This window comes from Puma concolor, chromosome B3 (assembly GCF_028749965.1).
Source record: "Puma concolor isolate L17-30 chromosome B3, mPumCon1.1.hap2, whole genome shotgun sequence".
In the NCBI taxonomy this organism is placed as follows: Eukaryota; Metazoa; Chordata; class Mammalia; order Carnivora; family Felidae; genus Puma; species Puma concolor.
The window spans coordinates 1,530,904-1,549,187 of record NC_141672.1 but is presented as its reverse complement, the minus strand read 5'-3'; the positions used below and the strand labels follow the sequence as shown (position 1 = coordinate 1,549,187).

The 18,284-nt window shown below is 65.9% G+C and overlaps 1 gene segment (V, D, J or C); it reads right to left on the bottom strand.

Annotated features, from left to right (window-relative positions):
• Positions 1-3,487: 3,487 nt before the first annotated feature.
• Positions 3,488-17,955, bottom strand: LOC147579631 (immunoglobulin heavy constant gamma 1-like). The segment is given in 7 exon segments: positions 3,488-4,467; positions 5,962-6,092; positions 7,424-7,744; positions 7,852-8,181; positions 8,309-8,341; positions 8,618-8,908; positions 17,817-17,955. Coding segments are annotated over 7 exon segments (1,329 nt in total).
• Positions 17,956-18,284: the final 329 nt, after the last annotated feature.

Sequence of the window (18,284 nt, the reverse complement as noted above, 5' to 3'; positions counted from 1 at the left end):
GCTGTGGCAAGGACTGGGCTTTGCCCTCAGACCAATCTCTCCAGGGCACAGTCTTCCCCGGAGTCTGCCCATTTCTGCTTGTCCTCTGATGCCTTCCAATCACTGTCTGCCGGGCAGTTTTCCACTTTGTACTTGTGCCTGCAAAGGTTTAGTCTGAGACAAGGCACCGCACCGACCGCCGTTGGAATCAGAACCACTTTCTCTCCTGTGGCTTTTCAGAAATTTTCACTTCCCTGTCACGGGTGGAGCGCAGCGTCCTTTCTGTATGTTTGAGGGCTATTTGGATAGCCTCTGTGAAACATCTGTTCAATTCTCGTGTCCATTTCTCTACCGAATTGTGCGATATTCCCGATTGATTTGCCGGAGTGCCCTGCATATTCTGGATACTCTGAGAGCGAAATATGTCTACAGGAAATATTTTGCAAGACTTTGAAATGCACCAAAAGATTACTCCTTACAGGGGGCGCCTGGATGGCTCACTCGGATGAGTGTCTGATTCTTACTTTCGGCTCAGGTCTGATCGCGGGGTCCCGGGATCGAGCCCTGCATGGGGGTCTGTGCTGAGTGTGGGGCCTGCTTGGGATCCTCTCTGTCTCTGTCTCTGTCCCTCCCCTGCACCCTCTCTCCCTGTAAAAAGAAAAAGATGACTTCCCCGAGAGACCAGGCGGTCAGCACCCTGGTGCCTGCGGATGGGGCGCCGGGTGCGGCAGCTCAGGCAGCGGGGTGGGCGGGGCTCGGGCGCCTCTGAGGCTCTGGGCTGTCTCTACGGGCCCAATTCCCTGCAGACTCAGTTGCCTGGTTCCCCGGGCAGTGTCTGAGCGTGGGGCGTAGGGGGTGTAGGGGGCCCTCCCCTGTGCAGTGACCGAGCCGCCATCTGGGTGCCTCTAATAGTCCACAGCCTGCTGCGTGTGGTCCGGGAGCCCGGGGCTGATGTCCCTGCCCCACGCAGGCTGGGGCTCAGCAGCACCCGGGGGCAGTCTCGTGGCCCTGTACCCCGCTGATGGCCGGCCGACCTGGGTCCCGGGGGTAGGGGGTTGGGCAGGGGGCCTGGGGGACCCCGTTCTTCCAGGCCCGCCCGTCCAGGTGGCTCCTGTCCAGCCGTCTGGCTGGCCCGACAGAGACCGCAGACACTCCTCACGGGTGTGGAGGCTGGATGCCCACATCAGGTACCAGCAGGCGTGGTGTCTGGGGGGTCCCCGCTGCCTGGCTCACGGACGGCGTCTTCTCTCTGCCCCTTCACGTGCCGGAAGCGGGGAGGCAGCTCGCTTTTTCATAAGGGCACTAACCCCAGTCGTGGGGGCTCCACCCTGACGACCTCTGGTGCCCCAAAGCCCCGCCTCCTAACACCATGACACTTAGAGCTAGGATTCCAACACACGCCATGTGGGGACACAGGTGCATCCTCCCCTTCCCGCCCCCACCCACGCTGACGTCTGTGCGTCTTGGGCCCCCCGTGGGGACAGGGTTCAGGCGCCAGCTGGTTCCCTCCCAGTGCCAGTGGGGGGGGGGGAGGGCGGGACCAGGTGGGTCCCAGGTCCAGGAGTGAGGCCAGCCCGCTGGTCCGTGTGTGTGTGTGAGGCACAGGTGGAGGTGTGAACACGGGCAGAGGGAGATGCACCCGGGCCTGTGTCTGAGCGGAAGCCCAGGGTAGGGGGCCGCCGAGGAGCGGCAGGCAGCAGGAGGCCGACCTCAGGGCTCACACAGGAGCAGCCTGCAGGACCTTAGGGGGTCTGAGGGGTTGCGTGGAGAGGCACGTAGGTGTGTGTGGGTCCCTGGGGGAATGTGGGGGGGGGCCCACGTGGTATGGCGTTATCGGAAGGTCACAGGTGGGGGCCTCAGGGCCTGCTGGGAGATTGCTCTCAAAGAGCGGGCGTTCCTGCCCTCAGAGTGGAGGGTACGGTCATGCCCCGTGTTCCCGCGGGGGCCATGGGGTCAACCAGCTGCCGAAGACCCCGGCGTTCCGGTGGCAGGGTGGGAAAGATGGAGACTGATCTCGGGTCCAGGGGATGGAGCGGGGGCCCCGGCCCGGGGACCGAGAAGGAGGGGGTGCTGGGCAAGCTGTGTGGACGGTGTGGTCACCTGGAGCCCCAGGATCCCTGGGGGCCGGGGCGTTCTCCCCACGGTCGCCCTGTATTTGGTGCGGCCCCCACTGGTGAGGCAGCCCCTGCCCCCGGGGAGGTGGGAGGTGCTCCCTGAGCGGTCCTGAGGCACCACGGCCATGCTGGCCACGACTCTCTGCCCGCCCTGGGCCTCGGGCCGGGCTGTTGACCTGCAGACTCAGAGCCCACGCCCCACTCCCACTGCGTCCCCAGAAGACCGCAGCCCCTCGTGCTGGCCTCCCTTCCCCAGGGCCCTTACTGGGAAGGGCTGGCAGGTGTGGTCCCGCCTCTGCCCTCGAGGTGCACGTGTCTCCTGCAACCCGGGGCACCTCCGGGACCCGAGACCCCCAGGCACTGTAAGGACAGAATCCCGACTCCATCGCTGCTGGCCAGGGACCCCATGGCCTCCTGACGCCAATGGACTGCCCGCCCCCACTTGGCATTCTTCCTGTAGAACTTGGTCTTTTCTGCCCCCCACCCCCACCCCCATCCCCACCCCCGGGTGGTGGTGTTCTCGCTGGGCCTCCCCCCGACTGAGTGTCCTGACCCCTCGGGCTGGTGTCCAGCCTCGCTTACCTGGGACTGTGCTGTCCCCCCGGGCCTCACCCGACCTGGCCTTCACTGGTGCTCCCACCTGGGCCCAACTCTCCTGAAATGCGTTCCCCAAATTCAAATCTTGAAGCCCTGACCCCCAGGACCCCAGAATGTGACTGTATTGGGAGATGGGGTCTGTTGAGAGGTAATAGGTTAAAGTGAGGTCACTAGGGTGAGTCCTGATCCAGTGTGACTGGTCCTCACCATGGACTCACTCCTCCTCTTGTAAGAGGAGGTCGGGGCACAGACACGCATAGCGGGCCGGATGTGTGAGGACACGGCGTCTACGTGCTGAGGGGCCACCGGCCCCATGACACCGGGTCTGCTTGCCAGCTTCCAGAATCGTGGAAACATCAGTGCACGTTGTCCACACCACGGGACTGTCGTGCTTTGCTAGCAGCCCGTGCTAATACACACCCAATAGGTGCCTCTTGCGGTGCCCTTGGCCAGGTCAGGATGCTCCCCCTGCGCCCCACAAGGCGTCACGTGACCCCTCGCGCCTGCAGCGCACCGCACCCCCCGGGAACCCCAGGGGCCGGGGGTCCTGCTCCCACGGCTGGAGGGACCGACACACGGCACGGCCAGTCTGTGGATTTCACGGGGCGCGTCAACAGAGGAAGACTTTCCCCAGCCGGTTATGGAGTTTTTAAGGATATTTTATTGTCATTAAAAAAAAAAAAAGAAAGAAAAAGAAAAAAAAGAAAGAAAGAAATGCAAATGGAAATCAAGGAGCTCCAGACATTTAAAAAGAATAAAACAAGCTAGCCAAGCTTCAGCAGTGGCTTTCCCATGTGTGGGAGCCCCGGGCGTCTGTCCCTGGGGCTGGGGGCTCTGATTCTCCTCCCCTGCATGGCCATCTCTTCCCATGTGGGGGCCCCGACTTGGCACCCACCCAAAGACAGGGCGGAGAGCCAGTCCTGGGGGTCCGCCCGGCCGTGGGCTTGTCTCTCTCTCCCACCCCCCGTGTGAGCCTGTTGGGACTCAGGCCCCGGCCACAGGGTGGGGCGGGCTGGGCCTGCCGCCCTGGCCTCCTGGCACCTTCCACCTGTGTCCACCGAGGCTGTGTCCCACTGGCCCGGGGACCAGGTCACCAGACCCCTCTGCAGGAGGCCTGTCTGGCTGGATGTCACTCTGTCCCCGGCATCCACGGGGCTCCTGCAGCAGCCACAGGCCCAGGCCCTTGTCTGCGCGGTCTCCTCCGGCGCAGAAGATCTGACTGACCGTTAGTGACACGTCGGAAGCTTCCTCAGGATCTGGGCCGACGTGGCTGCTCTGGGGAAACCCTGCGTCCTGGAGCGTGGCCTGGACGGGGTTCGCACAGAGGCCGGTCCCTGCCAGACAGACACTGGGATCGCCAGCCGCCCGCCTCCTCCAGGATGAGCGTGCCCGCTGACCGTGCGCGGCCACAGCGGTGGCCTGGCGGCCGCCGTGGAGGGGCCAGCGGGCGTCCACCAGCTCAGGTTGGGGCACAACCTGCCGTCCACGCGATTCTCCAAACGGGGGGCTCAGGGCACAAGATGCAGCTCACAGGGGCCGCGAGGCCAGAGGGCGAGGGCGCAGGCCCAGGGTGGCTGTGAGGTCAGAGGGTGGCGAGGTCAGAGGGCGGGAGAGCAGGCCTGGCAGCAGGCTGATGCACCGGGATCCTGTGCAGGGTTGGGGCAGCGCTGACACCCGCCCAGGAGGGCTGGCCCTAGGCCCCCTGCCCGATCATGTTCCTGTAGTCGGGCGTGATCGTGCGCTTCAGCTCCACCACCGAGGAGAAGATCCACTTCACCTGCAGCAGGAGGGCAGGAGGTGACGTGGCTGGGACCCCCGAGGACAGCCCCCCTTCCAGGCGCCCCCCTCCCCGGGACCACTTGAGTGGGAGGGAGTCTTATGGGGATGGCATGGGGACTGGGAGGGGACAGAGGGGATAGCGTGGGGGTCAGTGTGGGAACAGCCTGGGGTCAGTTTGGGAACAGCGTGGGGACAGCATGGTGACAGTGGGTCCACTGCATGGGAACAATGTGGAGTCAGTTTGGGAACAGCATGAGGACAGCATGGTGACAGTGGGACCACAGCTTGGGGTCAGCGTGGGGTCTGTAAGGGGTCACTGTAGGGACAGTGTGGGGACAGCACTGGGTCACTGTGGGGTCAGCATGGGGTCAGTCTGATGTGGACAGTGGGTCAACAGTATAGATCAGCATGGGGTTAGTGTGGGTTCAGCATCGGCTCATGGTGGGGACAGGGTGAGGTTAGTGTGGGGACAGTGTGAGGTTACTTTGGGGTCAGTGTGGGGTCAGCATCAGGTCACAGTGGGGACAGCATGGGGTGAGTCTGTGGACAGTGTGGGGTCACTGTGGGAATAGCATGGGGACAGCATGTTGACAGTGGGTCCACAGTATGGGGTCAGTGCAGGGGCAGCATGGGGTCAGCGTGGGGTTAGTGTGGGGACAGTGTAGGGTCTGGTATCATTGCGGTGACAGCATGGGAATAGCATGGGGAAAGGCTGGGGTCAGCATGGGGGTCAAAGGCAGGACAGCATGGGGTCAGTGTGGGGTCACAGGGGAGACAGCATGGTGACAGTGGGTCCACAGCATGGGGTCAGTATGGGGTCCAAGTGGGGACAGCGTGGGGTCATGGTGGGGTCAGTGTGGGGGCAGCATGAGGTCAGCGTCTGGTCAGTGTGGGGATAGCGTGGTTCCAGTGGGTCCCCAGTGTGGGTGTAGCGTGGGGTCAGCGTGGGGTCAGTGTGGGGGCAGCATGAGGTCAGCGTCTGGTCAGTGTGGGGATAGCGAGGTTCCAGAGGGTCTCCAGTGTAGGGGCAATGTGGGGTCAGCATTGGGGTAGCCTAGGGGCATTGTGGGGTCAGCATGGGGTCAGTGTGGGGTCAGTCTGGGGGCAGCATGGGGTCAGTCTGGGGGTAGCCTGGGGGCAGTGTGGGGTCAGCACGGGGTCAGAGGCGGGGCAGCGTGGGGTCATTGTGGGGGCAGCGTGGAGTTTGTGGGGACAGGGTGAGGTCTGCGTGGGGGCAGCGTGGGGTCAGCGTGGGGGCACCATGGGGTCAGCGTCGAGTCAGTGTGGGGTCAGCGTGGGGTCAGTCTGGGGTAGCCTGGGGGCAGTGTAGGGTCAGCACGGGGTCAGCGTGGGGTCAGCGTGGGGGCAGCGTGGGGTCAGTGTGGGGGCACCGTGGGGTCAGCGTCGAGTCAGTGTGGGGATGGCATGGTTCCAGCGGGTCCCCAGCACTGGGACAGCGGGCCACAGTGCGGGACGGTGCGGGGACACCCACCTTGAAGAGGGTGACAGTGGCGCTGTAGCACACGCTGAGCAGGAAGAGCGTGATGAAGATGGAGATGGTGGTCCACAGCCCATCCAGCTCCCCGTCCTGGTCCTCCGCACAGCTGTCGTCCAGGAGCAGCTCTGGACAGGAAGGGAGTGGTCAGTGCCATGCCTGCCCATAGGAGTGGTTCCCGGGGCGACGGTCGCGGCCCTCCGTAGCCTCAGGGCACCGGCCTCGGTGCCCCCATCCTCCCACCTGGGCCTGGCCCGTGGGGACGCGCTCCCTCTCTGCTCTGCGCTGTGCTGGGGCTGTCTGGGGGGAAGGCAGCCTGACCACCACACCCGTTCTCCTGGGGACCCGGCCCGGAGGGCGGGAGGGTCAGCAGAGCCCAGGGAAGGGTCGAGAGGGTGGCAGGGAGTGACCCTAGCGAACGAGTGGGTGCGAGTGTGGGGGCCAGCTGGGGGTGGGGGTTGGTGTGTGTTGGGAGGGGCCCCAGTGTCCTGGGGAGAAGAAGGGCTGGTCAGTGTGGTCGGCGAGCGGATGGGCTGCTGAGCGGCCGATGGGTGTGGGAGGGGGTGGGGACCAGGCTGGGGCCCACGGTGAGGGTTCCCAAGCCTGGTTCCGGTCTGGGCCCTGGCACATTGTCCCGTGTGAGGCCCGGTGGGTCAGGTGTGCATGTGTGTGTGTGTGTGTGTGTGTGTGTGTGTGTGTGTGAAGGTGGCCCTGCTCAGTGGGAGGGGCTTGTTTTCAGCGTCCATGTGGGTGTCTGGGATGGTCCCTCCCCTGGGCACTCAGGACTGCTTGCCTCTGCCCGTTTGGGGCACCGGGGTGAGTGTCCCCACGAGTGGACAGGCCTGGCCCCAGGCAGGATGAAGCCAGGCGGGGCCACCTCATCTGAGGGAGGGTGAGGGCCTGTCCTCACAGCATGGGTCAGGCCTGGCTACTGCACTGGCACAGAACTACGGCTCAGAGCTGTCAAGAGGTCCAGGGGACGGGGGGAGCAGCGGAAGAGGACAGGCCAGCGTCCCACAGCTTGGGCGGGTCCAGACGTGGGAAAGACCATGCGCCCCGTTCCCTGAGGGGCTCTGGAGGGCTTCTCCGTTCCCTGTCGGCCCCCTCCGGCCTTGAGTAGCCCCTGGCCAAGCCCTCTCTCTGTCCCAGGCGGCTCCCGGCCATGAGGTTCGCCCGCCTGTGCAGACCTGCCCACTCAGGTCCCGGCCCCTGGTGGGACCCACGCTCTCCCGTGAATGGTGACCCCTGAGCCTCGGGGCCTGGCCTGCCCACACCTCCCAGAGGCCCGGGTGTCCTGAGCTCTGCCTCGGAAAGACGCATGACAGTGTCACAGGTCCCAGGGCAGTGCTGGGTGCTTTATTCACGCAGGGTGCCTGCCCGGGGTGGGGGGATGTACACAGGGGTGGGCGCTCAGAGCCCGCGGGGGCCTGCTGGGGGGCCAGGCGCGCTGCTCATTTACCCGGAGACTGGGTGAGGGATTTCTGTGTGTGGTGGCTGTGCAGAGCTTCGTGTGACACCAAGCAGGTGTAGGTGTTTCCACTCTGCCAGCGGGACTTGTCCACCGAGAGCCTGCTGTACAGGAAGTAGGTCCCGTCGTTGTCCAGCTGGGGCGGGGTCGTCTGGTAGTTGTTCTCTGGCTCTGACTGTCCGGTGATCTCCCACTCGACGGCAATGTCAGGCGGGTAGAAGCCTTCGATCAGGCAGGTCACACTGACTTTGTTCCTGCTGAGCTCCTCCTGGGTTGGAGGCAGGACGTACACCTGGGGCTCGTGGGGCTGTCCTGTGGGGTCAGAGGTCAGCACAGATGGTCACTCCCAGGGTGGAGGGCTGGCCTGGGTCCGCCAGGCCCCACTCGACCTCCCTGTGCCCATCTGCCCTGTTGCCCACCTTTGGCCTTGGAGATGGTCCTCTCGATGGCGGAGGGGAGGGCTTTGCTGTTGACCTTGCACTTGAACTCCTTCCCCTTGAGCCAGTCCTGGTGCAGGATGGGGAGGACACTGACCACACGGTAGGTGCTGTTGAACTGCTCCTCACGCGGCCTCGTCTTGGCTGTGTGCATCTCGGTGTTATCCACAAACCATGTGATCTGGACATTGGAGTCATCTGGGCCCAAGTCCACCACCAAGCACGTGACCTCCGGCGTCCGGGAAATCGAGAGGGTGTCCTTGGGTTTTGGGGGGAAGATGAAGACAGACGGTGCTCCAGGAATCTCAGGAACTGGTGTGGGAGACACAATGCAGGGGTCAGCATTTGGGGGGTGCTCCTCTTGAACATTCCCCCCACCAGGCAGTCCCTGGATACGGGCCATGGCCTTGGTGTGCAGGGCGGTGCCCTGCTGACTCACCTGGGCATTTGGGACACTTGCAGGTTGGGTGCACTGCAGAGAGACCAGACTGGAGGTTAGTGGGGCCAGGGGTGGGGACAGCTCTTGGGGTGGGCTAGGTCAGGGCAGGTCAGGGGGGCGTCCCCAGACTGGTGCCTGCCAGTGGAGATGAAGTATGGTGGGGCTGTGCAGCCTGTGCTCACACTGGACCAGGCAGCCAGGCCCAGAGGCCCTCCTCCCCGAGCTTGGGGGACAGAGGTGCCTCTCCTGTGCCCCGGGGTCCAGGTGGACCGGCTGACCCGGCCTGTCTCCCAGTGGACACCCTCTTACCGGTCTTGTCCACCTTGGTGCCGCTGGGCGGGTGGGCCACGTTGCAGGTGAAGTTCTCACTGAGCCACCTGCTGGAGGGCACTGTCACCATGCTGCTGAGAGAGTAGAGCCCCGAGGCCTGCAGGACGGACGGGAAGGTGTGCACACCGCTGGTCAGGGCGCCGGAGTTCCAGGACACGGTCACCGGCTCAGGGAAGTAGTCTAACACCAGGCAGGCCAGGGTCACGGTGGCGCCATATGTGGTCCCGCAGCTGGGGGCCAGTGGGAACACCGATGGGACCGTGATGGAGGCTGCAAGAGAGGAGGCCGTGTGACCACAAGGGTCTCGCTCCTGGGAGGGTCCGGGCAGGGTATCAGGTGCCCGGGCTTGGGGTGGCCCTCCGGGAAGTCTGCAGACCAGCCGCCCGGCGTAGCTCTCTGCCGCCCCAGGGCCTCGTGTTTCTGCGGCTGCACGTGCTGGCCCCATGGGCCTGGTCGGTGCTGGGTGACCTCCTGCTGGATTAGAGTCTCCTGGGCCCAGCCCCTGGGTCCCCACTCGGGCTTCCTGTGGGTGCTCGGCCTGAGCGAGCCATCTGTCTGAGCTCTGACCGGTGGCCCCTGCTCCCAACGGGCCTCTGCTGAGGCCCTGAGCCCACTGCCCTGTTGTCCCAGCCTGAATCTGCCCTGGGCCAGCGGGCCCTTTCTTGAACACAGCAGGCCTCTGCCACCCGCTGCCCGTGCCCCTCAGCCCGGAGTCCTCGTCGTGGCCTGCTGTCTGCCCTCCAGGCCTCACATCTTCTGGGTCAGCTCTGCAGCTAAAGCGCCCGGGCGCCGGATCCCGTCCCTGCCCTGAGCCCCTCCTCAGGCCTTCCTGGGCTCACTCAGTGCCCGTGCCCTGGGGCCTGTCCAGCTCCTCCCTGTCCCCAGAGCCCTCTTTCAGCAGAGGTCTTTCCTGAGCCTGCCTGCCCCTCAGTGCCGGTGGGAGGCTTGCCCCGCCCTGGCTGTCGTCTCGTGCACGGTGCCAGCACCTCAGAGCCCACGTCCCCAGCCAGACCCGACCCCTCTGCCAAGTCTGATGGCCCTGCCTGGCCTCCCCTCCCACCCACACTCCAGGCTGGCGGCCCTGCCTCAAACTCCCAGGCTCCCCCTTCCCTGCACCGGCTCCACTGCCCTGAGCCACCCCTCCTGGCTTTGTCATGTCCAGCCTTCTGTCCCCCATCCCCACGAGCCTCCAGAGCGGGGTCAGGGCCCCTGAGCCTAAGACTGTGGCCACCCCTGTCCCTTCAGCCCCAGAGACCTTCCTACCCAGGCTCGCCTCTCCCCCCTACCTTGTCCACCGGGCCTCAGGCGGCTCACGCCCTCCCGTGTCCAGGGAGGCTCTCCTGGGCCCGCGCCCTCGTGGTCTCTGTGCCGTACCGCTCTGCTCCCACCTAGTCCAGGGCTGCTCTTAGCTCAGTCCCTCTGCCCTTCACCCCTGAGGCTCCTGGGGCAGCCCTTGCTCCTCCTGCCCCCCCACCCCCGCCCCTGCTCACCCTCACATGCCCTGCCTGCTCCCCTGAGCTCCTGGTGCAGCCCTGCCTCTCCTGCCCTCTCCCTGCCCCTCCTGCTCTCCCCCTGCTCCTCCTGCCCTCCCATCCCCCTGCTCACCCTCACATGCCCTGCCTGCTCCCCTGAGCTCCTGGTGCAGCCCTGCCTCTCCTGCCCTCTCCCTGCCCCTCCTGCTCTCCCCCTGCTCCTCCTGCCCTCCCATCCCCCTGCTCACCCTCACATGCCCTGCCTGCTCCCCTGAGCTCCTGGTGCAGCCCTGCCTCTCCTGCCCTCCGCTTGCCCCTCCTGCCCTCTCCCTGCCCCTCTTGCTCTCCCCTTGCTCCACCTGCCCTCCTAATCCCCTACTCACTGTCATAACCCCTGCCTGCTCCCCAGAAGTCCTGGGGGTGTCCCTGCCCCTTCTGCCCACCCCGTGCCCCTCCTGCCCCCCCCCCCCCCGCCCCTGCTCACCTGCACAAGCTCTCTTGCTCCCCTGAGCTCCTGGCCTGGTGGTAGCTCCGAGCTGTCTGTGCTCCCCATAGGTTCACCTCCTTCTAGCAGCTCCTCCACCTGCCCCCACCCCTTTGCCTGGCCCCTCATGCTGAGCCCAGGCCTTGGATCCTTCTAGCTTCTTGCCTCTGCATGTCTGAGACCTGGTCCTGCCAGTTCAGGCCTCAGCTCCCCCTGCCCTGCAGCACTCCTAACCTCCCCCTGCCCTGCCGCCCTCAGCACCTCCTGGCCAGAACTCCCACCCCCGAGCCCCTGCAGACTCCAGACCTCACCAGAACCCTGCCTGCTGCAGGAAGCCCTCTCAGCTCAGGTCCCTGGGGACAGTCCAGGGTCACTGTGTCCTCCGGCCTACAGCTTGTCTGAAGCAACCCTGCCCCACAGCAGCCCCTGCCCCTCTTGCCGTCGCCCCTGCCTCTGCTCACCCTCACAAGCTCTGCCTGCTCCCCTGAGCTCGTGGTGCAGCCCTGCCTCTCCTGCCCTCCCCTCTGCCCTTCTTGCCCTGCTTCCTGCCCCTACTCACCTGTACCAGCTCTGTGTGCTCCCAGGGAGCTCCTGGGGCAGCCCTTCATGTCTTTCTCTCCCCCTGCCCCTCCTGCCCTCCCCCCTTGCCCCTCCTGCCCACTCCCCAGCCCCTCTTGTCCTCCCCCTGCCCCTCCTGCCCTCCCAACCCCCTGCTCATCCTCACAAGCTCTGCCTGCTCCCCTGAGCTCCTGGTGCAGCCCTGCCTCTCCTGCTCTCCCCCTGCCCCTCTTGCCCTGCCCCCTGCCCCTGCTCACCTGTAGCACCTCTGTGTGCTGCCTGGGAACTCCTGGGGCAACCCTGTCCCTCCTGCTCTCCCCTTGCTCCTCCTGCTCTCTCTCAACCCCTCCTGCTCTCCTCCTCCCCCTCTGTTCTCCCCCCTGCCCCTCCTACCCTGCCCCCTGCCTCTGCTCCCTATGCCAGCTTTGTGTGCTGCCTGGGAGCTCCTGGGGCAGCCCCCTGTCCCTCCTATTCTTCCCCTGCCTCTTCCGTTCTCCCCCTGCCTCTCATGACGTCCCCCTGCCCCTCCTGCCCTCTCCCTGGCCCTGCTCACCCTCACAAGCTCTGCCTGCTCCCCTGAGCTCCTGGGGCAACCTTGCCTCTCCTGCCCTCTGCCCTGCCCCTCCTGCCTTGCCCCCTGCCTCTGCTCACCTGTACCAGCTCTGTGTGCTCCCTGGAGCTCCTGTGGCAGCTGCCTGACCCTTCTGCTCTCCCCCTGCCCCTGCTGTCCTTCCCCTGCCTCTGCTCACCTGTACCAGTTCTGTGTGCTCCCTGGGAGCTCCGGGGGACAACACTGCCCATCCTGCCCTCGCTCCTGCCCTCCTGCCCTCCCCCTGCCCCTTCTGTCCTGCCCCCTGCCCCTGCTCACCTGTACAGCTCTGTGTGCTCCCTGGGAGTTCCTGAGGCAACCCCTGCATCTCCTGCCCCTCCCCTGCTCCTGCTTACCCTCACAAGCTCTGCCTGCTCCCTGAGCCTCTGGGGCAGTCCTGCCTCTCTTGCCCTCGACCCTGCTCCTCCTGCCCTGTCCCCTGCCCCTGCTCACCTGTACCAGCTCTGTGTCTCCCAGGGAGCCCCTGGGACAGCCCTACCCCTCTTGCTCTCCCCCTGCCCCTGCTGCCCTCCCAGGAACCCTGCTCACCGGCAGAAGCTCTGCTGGCTCCCCTGAGCTCCTGGGGGAGCCCTGACTCTCCTGTCCTCCCTCCAGCCCCTCCTGCCCTGCCCCTACCCTCCTGCTCTCCCCCTGCCCCTCCTGCTCTTCCCCTGCCCCTCCTGCTCTCCCCCTGCTCCTCCTTCTCTCCCAACCCCCTGCTCATCCTCACAAGCTCTGCCTGGTCCCCTGAGCTCCTGGGGGTAGCCCTGCCTCTCCTGCTCTCCCCCTGCCACTCTTGCCCTGCCCCCTGCCCCTGCTCACCTGACTAGCTCTGTGTGTTCTCTGCTCTCCCCTTGCCCATCCTGCTCTCCCCCTACCTCTCCTGATCTCCCCCTGCCCCTCCTGCCCTGCCCCTGCCCCTGCTCCCTGTACAAGTTTTGTGTTCTCCCTGGAGCTCCTGGGGCAGCCCCCTGTCCCTCCTGTTCTCTCCCTACCCCTTCTGCTCTCCCCCTCCCCCCTGTTCTCCCCCTGCCCCTCCTACCCTGCCCATCTGACCCTGCTCCCTATGCCAGTTTTGTGTGCTGTCTGGGAGCTTGTGGGGCAACCCTCTGACTCTCCTATTCTTCCCTTGCCTCTTCTGCTCTCCCCCTGCCTCCTATGCCCTCCCCCTGCCCCTCCTGCCCTCCCCTTCCCTACTCACCCTCATAAGCTCTGCCTGCTCCCCTGAACTCCTGGGGGTAGCCCTGCCCCTCCTGCGCAGCCCCCTGTACCTACTGCCCTGCCCCCTGCCCCTGCTCACCTGTACCAGCTCTGTGTGCCCCCAGGAGCTCCTGGGGCAGCTGCCTGTCCCTTGTGCTGTCCTCCTGCCCCTCCTGACCTCACCCTGCTGCTCCTGCTGACCTCCACAAGCTCTGCTGGCTCTCCCGAGCTCCTGGGGCAGCCTGCCTCTCCTTTCCTCCCCCTGCGTCTCCTGCCATGCCACTACCCTCCTGCCCTCCCCCTGCCTCTCCTGGTCTCCCCTGCTCCTCCTGCTCTCCACCCCCTGCCTACCCTCACAAGTTCTGCCTGCTCCCCTGAGGTCCTGGGGCAACCTTGCCTCTCCTGCCCTCCCTCAGCCCCTCCTAACTTGCCCCCTGCCCCTGCTCACCTGTACCAGCTCTGTGTGCTCCCTGGGAGGTCCTGGGTTAGCCCCCTACCTCTCCTGCTCTTCCCCTGCCCCTCCTGCCCTGCCCACAATCTGCTCACCTCTACCAGCTCTGTATGCTCCCTGGGAGCTCATGGGGCAGTGCCTGTGCCTTCTGCTCTCCCCCTGCCCCTCCTGCCATCCCAATCCCCTACTTACCCTCATAAGCTCTGCCTGCTCCCCTGAACTCCTGGGGGTGGCCCTGCCCCTCCTGCCCAGCCCCCTGTCCCTACTGCCCTGCCCCCTGCCCCTGCTCACCTGTACGAACTCTGTGTGCCCCCAGGAGCTCCTGGGGGCAGCTGTCTGTTCCTTCTGTTGTTCTCTGCCCCTCCTGACCTCACCCTGCTGCCCCTGCTGACCTCCACAAGCTCTGCTGGCTCTCCCCAGCTCCTGGGGCAGCCTGCCTCTCCTTTCCTCCCCCTGCGTCTCCTGCCATGCCACTACCCTCCTGCCCTCCCCCTGCCCCTCCTGGTCTCCCCTGCTCCTCCTGCTCTCCACCCCCTGCCTACCCTCACAAGCTCTGCCTGCTCCCCTGAGCTCCTGGGGCAACCTTGCCTCTCCTGCCCTCGCCCCTGCCCTTCCTGCCCTGCCACCTGCCCCTGCTCACCTGTACGAGCTCTGTGTGCCCCCAGGAGCTCCTGGGGCAGCTGCCTGTCCCTTGTGCTGTCCTCCTGCTCATCCTGACCTCACCCTGCTGCTCCTGCTGACCTCCACAAGTTCTGCTGGCTCTCCCGAGCTCCTGCGGCAGCCCTGCCTCTCCTTTCCTCCTCCTGCCCTTCCTGCCATGCCACTACCCTCCTGCCCTCCCCCTACCCCTCCTGGTCTCCCCTGCTCCTCCTGCTCTCCAAACCACCTGCCTAACCTCACAAGCTCTGCCTGCTCCCCTGAGCTCCTGGGGCAACCTTGCCTCTCCTGCCTTCCCCCCTGCCCCTCCTGACTTGCCCCTTCCCCTTGCTCACCTGTACCAGCTCTGTGTGCTCCCTGGAGCTCCTGTGGCAGCTGCCTGACCCTTCTGCTCTCCCCCTGCCCCTGCTGTCCTTCCCCTGCCTCTGCTCACCTGTACCAGTTCTGTGTGCTCCCTGGGAGCTCCGGGGGACAACACTGCCCATCCTGCCCTCGCTCCTGCCCTCCTGCCCTCCCCCTGCCCCTTCTGTCCTGCCCCCTGCCCCTGCTCACCTGTACAGCTCTGTGTGCTCCCTGGGAGTTCCTGAGGCAACCCCTGCATCTCCTGCCCCTCCCCTGCTCCTGCTTACCCTCACAAGGTCTGCCTGCTCCCTGAGCCTCTGGGGCAGTCCTGCCTCTCTTGCCCTCGACCCTGCTCCTCCTGCCCTGTCCCCTGCCCCTGCTCACCTGTACAGCTCTGTGTGCTCCCTGGGAGTTCCTGAGGCAACCCCTGCATCTCCTGCCCCTCCCCTGCTCCTGCTTACCCTCACAAGCTCTGCCTGCTCCCTGAGCCTCTGGGGCAGTCCTGCCTCTCTTGCCCTCGACCCTGCTCCTCCTGCCCTGTCCCCTGCCCCTGCTCACCTGTACCAGCTCTGTGTCTCCCAGGGAGCCCCTGGGACAGCCCTACCCCTCTTGCTCTCCCCCTGCCCCTGCTGCCCTCCCAGGAACCCTGCTCACCGGCAGAAGCTCTGCTGGCTCCCCTGAGCTCCTGGGGGAGCCCTGACTCTCCTGTCCTCCCCCCAGCCCCTCCTGCCCTGCCCCTACCCTCCAGTCTCCCCTGCCCTTCCTGCTTTTTCCCTGCCCCTCCTGCTCTCCCCCTGCCCCTCCTGCTCTCCCCCTGCTCCTCCTTCTCTCCCAACCCCCTGCTCACCCTCACATGCCCTGCCTGCTCCCCTGAGCTCCTGGTGCAGCCCTGCCTCTCCTGCCCTCTCCCTGCCCCTCCTGCTCTCCCCCTGCTCCTCCTGCCCTCCCATCCCCCTGCTCACCCTCACATGCCCTGCCTGCTCCCCTGAGCTCCTGGTGCAGCCCTGCCTCTCCTGCCCTCCGCTTGCCCCTCCTGCCCTCTCCCTGCCCCTCTTGCTCTCCCCTTGCTCCACCTGCCCTCCTAATCCCCTACTCACTGTCATAACCCCTGCCTGCTCCCCAGAAGTCCTGGGGGTGTCCCTGCCCCTTCTGCCCACCCCGTGCCCCTCCTGCCCTCCCCCCTTGCCCCTCCTGCCCACTCCTCAGCCCCTCTTGTTCTCCCCCTGCCCCTCCTGCCCTCCCAACCCCCTGCTCATCCTCACAAGCTCTGCCTGCTCCCCTGAGCTCCTGGTGCAGCCCTGCCTCTCCTGCTCTCCCCCTGCCCCTCTTGCCCTGCCCCCTGCCCCTGCTCACCTGTAGCACCTCTGTGTGCTCCCTGGGAACTCCTGGGGCAACCCTGTCCCTCCTGCTCTCCCCTTGCTCCTCCTGCTCTCTCTCAACCCCTCCTGCTCTCCTCCTCCCCCTCTGTTCTCCCCCCTGCCCCTCCTACCCTGCCCCCTGCCTCTGCTCCCTATGCCAGCTTTGTGTGCTGCCTGGGAGCTCCTGGGGCAGCCCCCTGTCCCTCCTATTCTTCCCCTGCCTCTTCCGTTCTCCCCCTGCCTCTCATGACGTCCCCCTGCCCCTCCTGCCCTCTCCCTGGCCCTGCTCACCCTCACAAGCTCTGCCTGCTCCCCTGAGCTCCTGGGGCAACCTTGCCTCTCCTGCCCTCTGCCCTGCCCCTCCTGCCTTGCCCCCTGCCTCTGCTCACCTGTACCAGCTCTGTGTGCTCCCTGGAGCTCCTGTGGCAGCTGCCTGACCCTTCTGCTCTCCCCCTGCCGCTGCTCTCCTTCCCCTGCCTCTGCTCACCTGTACCAGTTCTGTGTGCTCCCTGGGAGCTCCGGGGGACAACACTGCCCATCCTGCCCTCGCTCCTGCCCTCCTGCCCTCCCCCTGCCCCTTCTGTCCTGCCCCCTGCCCCTGCTCACCTGTACAGCTCTGTGTGTTCCCTGGGAGTTCCTGAGGCAACCCCTGCATCTCCTGCCCCTCCCCTGCTCCTGCTTACCCTCACAAGCTCTGCCTGCTCCCTGAGCCTCTGGGGCAGTCCTGCCTCTCTTGCCCTCGACCCTGCTCCTCCTGCCCTGTCCCCTGCCCCTGCTCACCTGTACCAGCTCTGTGTCTCCCAGGGAGCCCCTGGGACAGCCCTACCCCTCTTGCTCTCCCCCTGCCCCTGCTGCCCTCCCAGGAACCCTGCTCACCGGCAGAAGCTCTGCTGGCTCCCCTGAGCTCCTGGGGGAGCCCTGACTCTCCTGTCCTCCCTCCAGCCCCTCCTGCCCTGCCCCTACCCTCCTGCTCTCCCCCTGCCCCTCCTGCTCTTCCCCTGCCCCTCCTGCTCTCCCCCTGCTCCTCCTTCTCTCCCAACCCCCTGCTCATCCTCACAAGCTCTGCCTGGTCCCCTGAGCTCCTGGGGGAGCCCTGACTCTCCTGTCCTCCCTCCAGCCCCTCCTGACCTGCCCCTACCCCCCTCTCTCCCCCTGCCCCTCCTGCTCTTCCCCTGCCCCTCCTGCTCTCCCCCTGCTCCTCCTTCTCTCCCAACCCCCTGCTCATCCTCACAAGCTCTGCCTGGTCCCCTGAGCTCCTGGGGGTAGCCCTGCCTCTCCTGCTCTCCCCCTGCCACTCTTGCCCTGCCCCCTGCCCCTGCTCACCTGACCAGCTCTGTGTGTTCTCTGCTCTCCCCTTGCCCATCCTGCTCTCCCCCTACCTCTCCTGATCTCCCCCTGCCCCTGTTGCTCTCTCCCTGCCTCTCCTGCTCTCCCCTTGCCCCTCCTGCCCTGCCCCCTGCCCCTGCTCCCTGTACAAGTTTTGTGTTCTCCCTGGAGCTCCTGGGGCAGCCCCCTGTCCCTCCTGTTCTCCCCCTGCCCCTTCTGCTCGCCCCCTTCCCTGCTCACCTACACAAACTCCACCACTGGTCCTTGGAGCTAATGGACCACAGCTGCTTTCTGCCCTTGCTGCCCCATGACCTCTCCCCCACAGGCGAGCTCAGCCCGCAACTACTCTGTGTTCTTAGGGCTGCCCCGGTCACAGCTGCCCATCCCAGACTCCTTAGCCCAGGTTTGGCTCCTGACCGTCTGCCCCTGTGCTACTGTCTGGGTTCTGAGCACACGGGAGCCCCTGCCAGCCCCTCGTGCTCTGTCCCCGCTCACGGGCTGCAGTCCAGGACCCCATGGCCAGCACCTCTGACCCTGGCCTGGGGCCAGAGCCAGCCCCAGTGTCCTGGACAGGACCCTCGGGCCATCTGGGGTCCTCTTCTTCCCCTGTGCTGGGCCGGCCTCTCCCTGTGCCCTCACCTTAGGCCTGTCTGTCCATGTCGGCCTTGGTCCTGCAGTAGCTCAGTCCAGCCCAGCCCTGGGCTCCCAGCACAGATGGCAAAGGGCAGGCCTCAGGCCCACCATGGCCATCATGTTCCTTGAAGGCCCAGTTGCCACGTCCGGTGCGTCCAGCAATGTTGGCGTGGGCGCTCCTGCCCATGCCTCCCTCGTCCCTGCCCTGGCCGGTGCCCTGGCCCCCCAGGCAGCCTGTGTCCCCCATGCTGGCTGCTCCGGCCCGTCCGTGGGGCCCCGTCTCTCCTTGGCTCCTGCGCTGCTTCTGCTGCCCCCACGCCGCCCTCTCTCCGTGCGGAGCCTACTCACCAAGGGCTGGGGCGACGGAAGGCTGGCCCCAGCACCTCGGCCCTCCTCGCTCTGGCCCCAGGCACATGTGGCTCCTTGTGGCTGAGCTCTGTGCCCATAGCCCCCTTCCTAGCCCCCAGGCAGCCGTGGGAAGACTAAGAGCAGGATTGAAACTAGGTGGCTCGGCGACACGCTTCCTGAAGTTCCCTTTTCTTCTGGGTACTTTCTGTCTCAAGGGCCTGAGTGTGC